At 38.7% G+C, this 13,735-nt stretch overlaps 1 protein-coding gene across 1 annotated transcript in view; it reads right to left on the bottom strand.

The window, feature by feature from the left end:
* Positions 1-7,737: 7,737 nt before the first annotated feature.
* The window catches only part of EMCN (endomucin), a 76,560-nt gene continuing 70,562 nt past the window's right edge, over positions 7,738-13,735 (bottom strand). The window contains exons 12-13 of the mRNA XM_036010821.1: positions 12,348-12,421; positions 7,738-8,707 (exon numbers count right to left, since the gene is read on the bottom strand). Of these exons, the coding sequence (XP_035866714.1) occupies positions 12,387-12,421 (35 nt within the window). The 3' untranslated portion in view covers positions 7,738-8,707; positions 12,348-12,386. The remainder of the gene's footprint in view (positions 8,708-12,347; positions 12,422-13,735) is intronic.

The following is a 13,735-nucleotide window of genomic DNA, read 5'->3' as shown; positions in this document are numbered from 1 at the left end:
ATCATGTTATCTTCTATTCTGAATTGTCTTTTCAAATATTTTTTCTATTTTTTAGTGATTAACTTCTTAATTTTATGTTTTTGAGTTCCTTACATGTCCTATATGAAAGCCACTTGTCAGAGGTCTATATAATGTAAATATTTTCTTCTATTTCTTTGTCTAGTATCATCAGTATACTATGCTCATCTGAAGAACAAAATTTGTAGTTTTGATAAAGTTCAACTTTTTAATTTCTCCTGAGAAATTACCTGACAGCCTTATGGGAATTACCCTGTAGGTAACTAACTGCTTTTCTCTTGCCACTTTTAAGAATCTCTCTTTATCTTTAATCTGTGGCACTTTAATTATGATGTGTCTTGATGTGGTCCTCTGGGTCCAACTTGTTTGGGACTCTCTGTACTTCCTGAAGGACTGTCTATTTCCTTCACCAAATTAGGAAAGTTTTCTTTCATTATTTTTTTCAAGTAGATTTCCAATTTCTTGCTCTTTCTCTTCTTCCGATAACCCTATGATGCAAATGTTGGAATGATTGAAGTTGTCACAAAAGCTCCTTACACTACCCTCATGTTTTGGATTCTTTTTTCTTTTTGTTGTTCTGATTGCTTGTTTTTTGCTTCTTTATGTTCCAGATAATTAATTTGATTTTCAGCTTCATCCACTCTACTGTTGTTTCCTGTGAATTGTTCTTTATTCTAATTACTATATCCTTTGATTGTGACTGGATTTTTTTAATGCTCCTAGATCCTCACTAATTTCCTTGAGCATCTTTATAACCTGTTTTGAACTCTGCATCTGATAGATTATTTATCTCCATTTTGTTTACTTCTTTTTCCAGAGTTGTTATTTTTTCTTTCATTTGGGCCATGTTTCTTTGTCTCCTCATTTTGGCAGCCTCCCTGTATTTGTTTCTATGTATTAGGTAGAGTTTCTATGACTCCCTGTCTTGGTAGCATAGCCTAATGTAGTAGGTGTCCTGTAGGGTCCAGCGGCAGAGCCTCTCCTATTACCCAAGCTGGGTACTCAAGGTGTGCCCTTTGAGTAGGCTGAGTACACCCACCTCTTGTAATTGAGATTTTGTTGCTTTTGGCAGGTCAATGGGAGTGATTTACCTAGGCCAGTCAGTTGCAAGGACTGGCTATGACAACTGACCACCAATCCCACCTCCATGGAGGATCAGCTGTGCAGGGGCAGGGTGGTAGTGCTCCAGCATTGTTTGTAGCTGTCCACTGGGTACACTGGCCCTGGGATTTCCTGGATGGTGAGGGCCAAGGTCAGACCCCACCTGTGTTTTGCCCAGGGCCACCCTGCCTGAGCTATAAAACAATCTGAGATGGCTGCTACTTATGCTGGGTCTAGAAATTCCCAGGTGAAGCCAAGCTGTGAATCTCAGCTGGCTATTGCTAGTGCTGGGCCTGGGGCTCACTGAGGCCAGCTATTGCTTGTGTGAGAGGATTTAGGAAGTTATGCAGCAAGAGTCATGGGTGACTTTTTTTAGGAAGTTATGCAGCTTGGGTGAACCCTTAAGTTGGGTTTGGTGGAGTCTCTGGGGATCTCCAAGGTGGGTCAAACAGTGTTAGCCAGATTGATGGAGTCCCAGATATGGCACCAGCTTGCTGGCTCTATGAAGTTTAGAAAAGAGACACTGCCCTCTGCTCACCTTGATGCCAGACACTTCAGTCTCTCCCTGTGTACCAATGGTGGTTTTCAAGCTGCTACCACAGCGCTGATGCTCAGAGAGAGTGAGTCTTGGTAGGTGAGTCTTTGGGTGGGCTTTTTAATGGAAACTGCTTGGGGCTCCAGAAGTTTCTTCCACTGATGCTATCCCTGCTGGTTTTTGCAGCCAGAAGTTGTAGGGATTTATCTTCCTTGCACTGGAATCCTGGACTGCGGGGCTTGGTGCTGGGTGGGACTCCTCACCCCTGAGATATCCCTTCTGAATTTGTATCCACTACATGGTGTGGAAGTGGCCTATTCCACATCTCCACCCCTCCTACCAGTCTGGATGGATGTGGTTTCTTTAATTCTGTAGTTGTCAGACTTCCATTCAACTCGATTTCTGACAGTTCTGAGTGATGGCTGTTCTATATTTTAGTTGTAGTTTTGGTGTGGATGTGCGAAGGGCCGAGCCATATCTACCTACACTGCCATCTTGACAAAAATCTAAACTAAATTATGATTTCAGGTCAATAGTGTACTGTCCTGATTACTGTAACTTTAAGGTAAATCTTTAAATATAGTAGTGTGAGTCCTTTACCTTTAAATAAAATGTTTCAGCTATTGTAAGTTTGTTTTATTTCCATACAAATATTGGAATCATCAATTTCTTTTCAATCAAAGAGAAAAATTGGTTTGGACTGAAATTGTGATAGGTCTATAAATCAGTTTGAATAGAACTGACATGTTAATAATATTAAGTTTTTGAATTTTTGATATGGTATTCTTTAATTTCTCTCATCTTAAAATATATAGGGTATATATATATATGTTGTAAAATTTATCCCTAAGAAATTTATATTTGATGGCATTTTTGTAAATGATATACTTTTTCAGCTTTCATTTCTTTGTTACTAAGTAAAAGAAATCAGTCTGCAACCACAACAAATTCAATTATTAATTCTAGTAGCTCTTTTGTAGATATTAAAGGATTTATATATGATTCTGTCATCTTCCTTTCCAACCTCTGTAAGACTTTATTTTCTTTGCATAAATGCATTTGTAGGACCTTACTCCCCCACCCCTCAGATTTAATGTAGATTAGAAGGGACAAGAGTGAATATATTTACTTTGTTTCTAATTTTAAATAAAAGCTTTTCATTTCCTCCTTTATATAAAAGTTAGCTGTAGGTTTCCCATAATTTTGCATTATCAAATTGAGAAAGTTCCCTTTTAATCCTAGTTTAATGAGAGATTTTATCATAGACTAATATTGAATTTTGTTAAATGTTTATGTCTATTGAGATAAGAATATGTTTTCTTCTGTATGCTGTTAATAAGTTGAATTACTTATTACTGATTACTGTATGACCGATATTCAAATGTCAGACCACCTTAGATTCCTGAGATAATCTTGCTTTTTATTTTTTTATATTACTAAATTTTATTTGCTGATATTTAGTTAATGGTTTTGATATTTTTGTATTAATGTTCATGTGGGCTAGAAGCCTATAGTTTTATTTCCTTTTACTTGCTTGTAATGTCCTTGGCTGGTTTTATTCTTAAGATAATACTGTTCTCATGGAATTAATTATGAAGTGTCCATCCTTTTTGTCATTTCTGATTACATTTTTTAAAATATATTTTATTGATTATGCTATTACAGTTGTCCCATTTTCCCCCTTCACTCCCTCTACCCTGTACACCCTCTCCCACCCATATCCACCCCTTTAGTCATGTCCATGTGTCATACTTGTAAGTTCTTTAGCTTCTACATTTCCCATACTATTCTTACCCTCCCCTATCTATTTTCAACCTACAATCTATGCTACTTATTCTCTGTACCTTTTCCCCCTCTCTCCTCCTCCCACTCCTCTGTTGCTAACCCTCCATGTGATCTCCATTTCTGTGGTTCTGTTCTTGTTCTAGTTGTTTGCTTAGTTTCTTTTGGTTTTGCTTTAGGTGTGCTTGTTAATAATTGTGAGTTTGCTGTCTTTTTATTATACATGTTTTTTTCTTTATCTTCTTTTCTTAGATAAGTCCCTTTAACATTTCATAAAATAAGGGCTTGGTGATGATGAACTCCTTTAACTTGACCTTATCTGAGAAGCACTTTACCTGCCCTTCCATTCTAAATGAGGGCTTTGCTGGATAGAGCAATCTTGGATGTAGGTCCCTGCCTTTCATGACTTGGAATACTTCTTTCCAGCCCCTTCTTGCCTGTAAGGTGTCTTTTGAGAAATCAGCTGACAGTCTGATGGGAACTCCTTTGTAGGTGACTGTCTCCTTATCTCTTGCTGCTTCTAGGATTCTCTCCTTCATTTTTACCTTGGCTAATGTAATTATGATGTGCCTTGGTGTGTTCCTTCTTGAGTCCAACTTCTTTGATGCTCTCTGAGCTTCCTGGACTTCCTGGAAGTCTACTTCCTTTGCCAGAATGGGGAAGTTCTCCTTTATTATTAATGTTCCAATATGTGTTTTGTTGCTTTTCCTCTTCCCCTTCTAGTACCCCTATAATTCGGATGTTGGAACGTTTAAAGATGTCCTGGAGGTTCGTAAGCTTCTCCTCGTTTTTTTTGAATTCTCATTTCTCCATTCTTTCCTGATTGGTTGTTTCTTTCTTCCTTCTGGTCCACTCTATGGTTTTGAGGCCCAGTTTCCTTCCCATCACTATTGGTTCTCCATGCATCTTCCTTTATCTCTTTTATGGTAACCTGCATTTTTTTCATCTAATTTGTGCCCAAAATCAACCAATTCTGTGAGCTTTCTGATCACCAGTGTTTTGAACTGTGCATCTTATAGGTTAGCTATCTCTTGGTCGCTCAAAAGGATGAGTCCTGGGGCATTGATCTGTTCTTCTGTTTGAGACATGTCTCTCTCTCTCTCTCTTTTTTTTTTTGGGGGGGGGGGTCTGGTCACTCCCATTAAGGTGAGGGGCAGAGCCTTAGGTGTTCACCAGGGCTGGGCACTCCAGTTGCTAGATTGTAACATTGTATGTGAGGGTGGGGTCAAGAGGGAATAAGGGTGGTAGCTCCGTTCTCTGTGGGACCTCAATCCCTTCCCTGGGATCCTGGGTTGCGCGCTCTGCCCTGCTCCACAATCGCCTCCTCACTGGGTCTGCCAGCTGCCGCTTGCGTACTCAGGGTCCACCCGCTGCAATCTTCTGCGTCCCAGATGCCTTACACACTCCCGGTTGCCTTGTGCGCCCAGTTCTCCCTGTTCTCCCCACGCCATGACCTGCGCCTGGCTGCTCCTCTCTGCCCCTCCTACTGGTCTGGATGAACGAGTCTACTTCAACTTCTTGGCTGTCCGACTTCCATTCAGATACATTCTCTGTCAGTTCTGTGTGTTATTCTGCTTCTAAATTGTTGTTGTTCTAATCTTGGTTGTGCATGGAGGTACGGTGCATCTACCTATGCCTCCATCTTGCCAGAACCAGCTAATTACATTTTTATTAACTAATTTCTCTCATGGTTATAGTTCACGGTTTACATCTTAAGAAGCATCTATATAATTTTTAATTGGAAGTTGAATATTTGGAACTTCATGTTGTTGAGTTGTTGTTTTGCTGCATTTAATTTGTTTATAAAATATCATCAGACTTTGTCCTGGGAGGCCTTTAAATATTTTGTGGATTAGCAGTTGTTTTCTTTCAAGGCTTGTTTTTAGGTCATGTTAGAGCTTTACTCTAGGGGTATTATTTTTTAACTGTAAATAATTTTTTATTTTTTCACTATTAGTTGGTGTACAATATTATATTAGTTTCAGGTGTACAGCACAGTGATTAAACATTATATAACTTACTAAGTGATCATCCCCCAAAAGATCATAACCCTGTGACACCATTCACAGTTGTTATAACAATAATGACTATATTCCCTATGCTGTAGCTTACATCCTGTGGCTATTCTCCAACTACCAGTGTGTACTTCTCCACAATGGAACTTTTTTCACTCATCCCCCCCACACTCTTCCCTTTTGGCAACTGTCAAAAAGTTCTCTCTATCTTTGAATATGTTTCTGTCCTGCTTGTTCATTTATATATTTTTTGGAATCAATTGTTGATATATATGTTTTCATTGCCATTTTATTATTCATATTTAGATCCTTTTTCTTCATTTTAAAAGTGACCCTTTAACATTTCATATAACACAAATCTGATGGTGACGAACTCCTTTAGCTTTTTCTTGTCTGGGAAGCTTTTCATCTGTACTTCAGTTCAAATGATAGCTTTGTTGGGTAGTCTTGGTAATAGATCCTTGCTTTACATCACTTTGGGTATTTCTTGTCAGTCTCATCTAGCCTGCAAAGATTCTGTTCAGAAATGAACTGACAGCTTATGTGAACTCCCTCATAGGTAACTGTTCTTTCTTATAGTTTTTAGCGTTGTCTTTTTTCTTTTTGCTGTTCTGATTGGGTGATTTCTACTTTTTTTACTTCTAAATTTATCAAAACTGGGTTTCCCTTAAAAAGCATCTTGAACAGGAAATAGGTATGTTCAAGCCCATAGGACAAAACCCCTTAAAGCAATGACAAAGCATGCTCATTTGATGCAACATAAGAAATCTCATTTGTGCTTGTGGGAAAATTGCTAAGGGGAGACCTCTGGATAATCCATCACAAGTTCTCAGTTCAAGGTAACTATTATTTAATCACAATGATGGATATCTTTAATATTAGGCAAAAATTAACAGTTTCACAGTCTTGAAACTATCATTACTCAAAACACAACTTTTAAAGGACATACTCAGCTTTCTTTTTAGGACCTCATAAAGACTTGAATGATCATAAATAGAGCTTAACTGAGACAATAGTTTGGCAACAAAATGTCCTACTTCAATAGAAGTTTAAAATGATTTATAAAAATGCTGACATTACCTCTGAGATTGATGGCACAAAAATGCCATGAATATCTCTGCAAATTCCTCAATCCTCTTATCATTTTTTTAAAAAGATCGTATTTATTTATTTTTACAGAGAGGGAAGGAAGAGAGAAAAAGAGGGAGAGAAACATCAGTGTGTGGTTGCCTCTCACATACCCCTACCTGGGACCTGACCTACAATGCAGGCATGTGTCTTGACTGGGAATTGAACTGGTGACTTTTGGTTCACAGGCTGGCACTCAATCCACTAAGCCACACCAGCCAGGGCATCACTTCAATTTTTTAAAGATATAATATTGTAGTTGTTAGAATAAAGCATATTCTTTATGTACAATTCTCGAACCAGAATGAATTTTATTTTTTCATTACCATTAAAAAGCTTTCCCTTTCCCTAACTGTTGCAAATTCTTCAAAGAGTTTTTACTAAAAGTCAAGAAAATGGTTTTTCTAGATACCAGAATAACATATCACTTGTAGTAATTTATGTTGCAGAAGAGTTTGTTTCTATGTGGTACATTCTGTTTAACAATGCTTCTGCTGAGAAGCTCAGTAGAGCATTCTAGGGGTACTGGAACATTTTCCTTCTGAAGACAAATGCAGCATGGATGGCATGCTCTGGCCACTATCACACTGGGGGGTTTAAAATCTTGCGGGTTAGAGTAAAGCAGGGACAAAGCATCTCTCATGGGAGAGTGTATGTATTGAAGGTCCTTGATCTTTTCTCTACCCTCTTACTTTCTTTTTCCCCTCCAGTTTCCTATCTTTCTTTCCAAAGAACCAGGAAGGGACAACAGTCAGAAATAGAAATATGCTTTCTTGGTGTCTTGATGTCCAGACATTAGGAAGCTAAAAGTAAGATGATTATTTGTGTAATCCCTAAAGCTGAACATTTTCAGATACACTGCAACAAAATAAATTTAAAGGGCAGTTTTATATACAGCATTCTGTCTCTACTACACTGCCCTCATATCACTAAGATGATTTAGCATCGAAATCAGTTTAGTTCTTCATAAAAGTTAAAGAGCTGCTGCTGGCAGCTTACTAGTTTCCAAACTTTCCACAGAACTTCAGCCAACATGACATTTTGATTGTATGTGTCCAAGAAGTGGTCAAGGTTGATCTGTCAGCTTTTCACAGAGGAACGTGCTCCTGATGGAGTGGCAGCTATAATTGTGTGTGTGTGTGTGTGTGTGTGTGTGTGTTTTAGGAAAGGGCTACACTGAAAAATAATATCATGATTATGTATTTATAAGGTGTTCATTTCTACAAACTGGAAATTTAACAATAATTGCTAGAACAAATTATTACATTTCTAAAAGAAATAAAAAATGCACAGATAGTATTAACCAAAACAATTAAGAAAAACTTTCAATCCTGTTCATCTTCTTAATTAATGCAGTACAGAGAGTCATAAATGCCCTTATATCCTTGTTACACAGCATGAATTACAAATAGACCAAAGAAATGGTATAACTTACCTCTAACGGGGTCTGATATGTGAATCCTTTGTCCCTTTCTCAATTATTACAGATGCCTTTCATTATAGAGTTCTCATAATTCATCCAACATAGTTATAATTATGGAAGATAATACCATTGCCATTTTCACAGTTGCATTATGATTTTTAGTGTATTGAATAGAGTAATTATTTATTACAAGTAACACATGAAAATACAAATAAAATACCTTTATGTACAAGGTGGCACGTCATGATTTCTATCTAATATTTAATAATACACTTGCAAATTTCCCTGCATTAACATAGTGGAAAACAATAAATACAAATATTAGGTAATAGAAGAATACTAAGAAAGTAGGAAAGTCCCTATGGATAAAAACTGTCAGCTCTGGAAACTTTAAACTCAAGGAAAGGTCCTAACATTGGGGAGCCCTCATGCCTGGGCTCCCAGGTTAACTGCTCACAAACACCTTTCCTAAAATTTGTTCTTCTGAGAATGTTCTTATAAAATGTACAAATGTGACTTTTCCTGTCTCAAAGGACAGGGGATATCCAGGATTTTTTGATTCTCTCAGATTATTGTATGTCATCTTGGTGTCACTTTGTTGGGACAGATGATTGGTATGGATTGGTGAGCCGGATCGAAGTCAGGATAAATTCCACAGGGCATTCTCTCTGTCTACTCCTGGAGCACAGAAGCTGAAGATTAAGCCTGTAGGGGAAAAACAGCTCATATTTCAAGGAAGTGAGGAAGTGGAGATGTTGGGGGAGATGATGGGGCAGAACAGCTGATTTTTTTCCACCCAGTGGAGTCCCTTGAATCTCTCACAAGCACTTCAAACACAACACACCTGAAAGGGAAACCACTATACTGCCTCCCAGACCCGTCCCCTCTCACTCCACGATTCCCGTCTATGCCCTTACCTCCATGAGTCATCCAGACACTCATGCCAGAAGTGTGGACATTGTCTGTAGTACTAATTTTCCTCATTTCCCACTGCCCACATTCAGTTATTCACCATCTCTGGAGACTTTTATTTGCTAGACATTTCTCTATTCTGTTCTCTCTCTTTATCTCCATCCCCATTGTCTCTGCAGACGTGGAAAAACCCTTGTTTCTTTCCTAGAGAATATTGTACTAGTCTTCTGACTTCTTTGCTTATAGTCTCACTCCCTTTGAATTACTCTTCCAAAGTAAACATTTGCTATGTGTCTCAAGCACAAATCTCATCACATTTCTATTCTGATTAAAATTCTTGACTACTCTATCCCCAGTGGAATACAGTTCAAGGTCTGTTGCTTGGGATGACCATTTAATTAAGAAATTTATTGACAAAATACATTTTTCTCCTAATAAGTCAGGAAAAGAATGAACAGAAAACTCTCTACTTCTCTTTCACAGGGGAGCCAGGACTTTGGTTGACCACATTTTTTTCAAGTAGGACAGAAACAGCTTTCTCTATTTGTCCAAAGAGAAGCAGGAGATAGCGGCTTCTGTGCCTCAGCTGGGAAAGGGGTAGTGGCCTGACTGAGCTGAGCTTAGATGTTTTCTGCTGCTATGGCAGTGCTGGAGGTTTGCTGGAGTCTGGGAGGAGGATGGTAGGGTGGGCGTGTGGGTTGTCAGTGGTGCTGGGGTGGCAACCTGCACCCTACTCTTTCATGGCGTGGTTGGCAGGGCCTTTGGTAGGGATGGTTGCACTGTGGCCTTGCATAGGGAAAAGCTGGCCACTGGCAGCCATGGCTTGGGGGACAGTTTGAAGGGCAGAGAGTGACCATAGGCTCTCTGTCAAGACTTTGTGGGAAGAACTGTAGAAGAGAGTATTTCTGATGTTCTACCAGACCATCTGCCACTGACAGAAGGTCCAGGACACACCAGAGTATGGTGTGGCTCTAGAAGGAGCACAACGATTATAAGGATGACTGCGGAACACACCCGCCCTCTCTAATTTTGGACTCATTTCCTGGGTGTGCTTTATATCCAAAGTTGGAGGATCTCCCAAAATGAGTAAGTGACTTCTTGATGGCATTAATGAAGGAGGAAAGAATCTGATTTTATTCTGTTTAGAAGACGAAGGTATTTTACTAACATCCTGTGAAGACTTTATAGTTTACTGTGGTAAATAGAACTTCGTATGAACTTCTGGTCCCTTTTCTGCTCCAGCCTCTTTTCCCAGCCCTCTGGAACTGAACCCTATCCTGTAGGTGAGTGCTTCCTAAGCATTCTACAGTGAAGAACCTGGAACCGTGTGCCATGTGACTTTTTTTTAAAATTTCTAATCAGCTGCCAAGTGATTTTTTAAAAAATACAATAACATGAATAGAATGTTGCAGCAATATCAGATTGCTCTAACAATTTTTTATTTTTTTAATTTTTAAAAATATTTTATTTATTTATTTTTAGACAGAGTGGAAGAGAAACATCAATGTGTGGTTGCCTCTCACATGCCTGCTACTGGAGACCAGGCCCAAAACCCAGGTATGTGCCCTGATTGGGAATCGAACCAGTGACCTTTCATTTCGTAGGCAGGTGCTCAATCCACTGAGCCACACCAGCTGGGTTTAACAATATTTTAAATATTTACACTCAGTTTCTGAGTGTAAATAGTATCAATGGCTCACTGACCCAACAACAGATATGTAGAGTGCAGCTCTAGGCTAGCCAATTATTTATGAATTATTTCATATATCATGCAGTTTTATAATTCTTTGCATTTGTACATATTGTTCTCCACCTCTAGAAAAACCTAGGCCACTTTTTTTTAATTATTCTGTAAGTCTCAGACAAAATACCATCTTCTCTAAAAAAATTGCCATTAAACTTCAAAGTGCCATGTCTATCTTTCCACACCACTATCTTATTTCCCATATTATATTAAAACAATATTCCTTATATTTATTTATCTCCACTTTTATGAGCTCCTTGAGGACATTAACCATGTCTTGTCTCTCTTTATACCTGGCTGAGTACTTGGCAAGGAGTAAGATCTCTGTCACTTTTTGTTCAACTGAATCATGCTCCTCCATAGGTGAGTTTCCAAGTGAAGTCAAGAGTTTGCAGCATAGATCAGCAAGGTAAACATCTGAATTTATGTGAGTAGGATAATGCTCATGATTACTATTGCATTGACCTTTTTTTTTCAAATATCTACCACAAATATAGGAACAAAGTGGAGTTTTTATCAGAGTGTCCATAATAGCATTTTATGAGGGGCTGGACAGGATACATAGATAGTGGACACAACAATATTCGTCCCCCCAGACTCTACCCCAATGTCTGCCATTTTTGCCAGGCCAATTATAGGCATATGCGTATTTTTGTTCTTTTAAAAAATCTATGGTTTTCAGAGGGCCAATTCTTCTGCACATTCTAAAAAGCATCAAGCACTAATTGTGTGGGCACTTAATCAATGCTTCTTATGAAAGCTAAATTAATCAGAAAAAAAAATCTCCTTAACAACTCGAGGAAAGAAAAAGACAATCCCATGTTAAGCATGGATGGTTCATTTCAGCAGGCCTCAAATCGGCCTGAGCTATTTTAGTGAACTAAGAAATATACCTACTTTGCACTGATCCCTGGTCAAAGCATGAAGCATGCAGAATAACAGTGTTGCTTGCAACCAGAGTTTTGAAAAATTTCAACTATTTATAGATTAACTTATTGTAATGAAATTGACCATCTGCTTGTGGTCTCAGTGAAACACCTGGAAGGCTCTGTCACTCATCTAGTTTCACAGCAAGAATTTTCCTTCAGGGCCAGCTGGGTATAAGAGAGCCTAGGTGAGACTGCATTTTGGACCATCTTCTGTGAGGTGTTCGGTTTCTGGACCCAGAGAAGTACATCCTGGTACACCCCTACTGAGGAAGGACAGTCAGACCTCTCAGCTGGCCTGAGCCAGCCTTTGTCTGTGATGTACATCTCAACTTCAATGGAGCTGTTGTTGCTTACCCTTTCCTGCAATAAACTACAATTTGTAGGCATTGTCATTTTGAGTCCTGCAAGTCTTCAATAGCAATAGAATCCTGGCTAACCTCCACTGTCAGCGTGTGTATAGTGGCCCAGGTAAAAGGAAACTCCGGTTAGAAGGAAACATTGCCAACAGGCGGGAAGAGTGAATTGTGTCATTCCTGAGGTAGGCAGGGCAATGGGAAGAATTCTTTACAGCCCCCAGGCCATGTATTACTCTGGCAAATCATTTCAGTGTTTGTTTTTAGACAAATAGACAATGATGGTTTCACTAACACAGATCATTAACTTTTCATCTTATAAAAGTCTTTAAAAATAATCTAAGCTGTAGCAACCTAACAAAACAGATATTAATGAGTAACTCAGTGAATGAAATTGGGAAACTTACATATTTACTGCCCAAGTGTGGGGAGGATTCATCACGCTGTCAGTTCTTTGTTTTTCCTTGTGCAGAGTGCTCACCTAAAAACAAAGGATATGTTTTCATCTGTGAGCTGAGCGAGTGAATAAGGATGAAAATAAAGTTTCTTGGCTTGTTCTTTGTTTTTCAAGAAAAGTCTAATTTCCCTGCAAGAATGACATTAAAGCCACAATTTACCTCTTGGTAAGGTCTGGAAACTGTTCACAAAGATTTATGAGCTTTATTCGGCCATCCTCTGTTTTCACCCTAAAGGAGCAAAGCTAACTCACTCCCTGGGAGCGGGGAGGGGTGTGAGTGAGAGGTGATAACAAGAGAGGCACCCTAGGGGATGAGTTATTGATTTTTGGTTGTTCTATTAGCTGGCCCTGCCTAAGGAAAACTATGTCATATATTCAAAGTATCATTTTATCAAGAAGACATTCTAGGATCCTCTGTTTAACTCAATGAGAGTTTTGTGAAAATGAATTTATAGGTCAACGTGAACACTTTGGTGACATACAGAATGACACAGGGGACATTACTCAAAATAAAAGTGTTATTCCACTGCCCAGTATAAAGGCAACTATTAACCTAGGAAGTTTAGAGACATGACTCCAGATTCGTGGTCAACACATTTCACATAACCTGTGTCCTTCAGGTAGATTCAAGTTTCAACACCAGTCATACTATATAAAAACAACATGGATTAAAATCTCCAGCTTTGAGAATAAATGTCATCATTTTGCTCTAGGTTTTAGCTACCATATAGGGAATCTGTCTTTTGGGGATGTCGTTGATGTCACCTGTTACCTGCATGGTCATGGAGGCAATAAACAGTGCCAGAAACCTATGAGGGGAACAAACTGGGTTTGCTCTGGGAACTTTCCTTGGGTCCCATGCTCTGAGAAACTCCAGACCCAGAGTGGTGGCCCTCATGGCCCCAAGGCCAGAGCAGCTCTTTGCCCACTGAAGGCACAGCCTCTCCTGGAAGCTGTAGATATGAAGAACAGGAATGACAAGTAAACAAAATAAACATGTATTGAACACCTACTGTCTTCCAGAAGTCATGTGAGACAAATTATACGAAAATCGTTACAATTCTTACTCTCTCCCTTCAAGGCCTTTCTGATTGGGACTAAAGAATATGAAAAAGATTCGACAGCAATCTGATTTCAATAACAATGAGAATAATGACATCAATGGTAAAAGCAAATGGAACACATGTACCTAGAAAAAACAAATGGAAGAAAATACTCCAGACATCAACAGTGAGTGCAACAAGGTTGTGTTTCTTGAAAATTTAAATTTTTTTCCACTTTGTATTTTTCTATCCTCTACTATGTATAATGTGATCAAATATTAAAATGGGAGTTGAA

The sequence above is a fragment of the Phyllostomus discolor genome, chromosome 1 (genome assembly GCF_004126475.2).
Source record: "Phyllostomus discolor isolate MPI-MPIP mPhyDis1 chromosome 1, mPhyDis1.pri.v3, whole genome shotgun sequence".
Taxonomy (NCBI): Eukaryota; Metazoa; Chordata; class Mammalia; order Chiroptera; family Phyllostomidae; genus Phyllostomus; species Phyllostomus discolor.
This window is presented reverse-complemented; position numbering and strand designations above follow the sequence as displayed.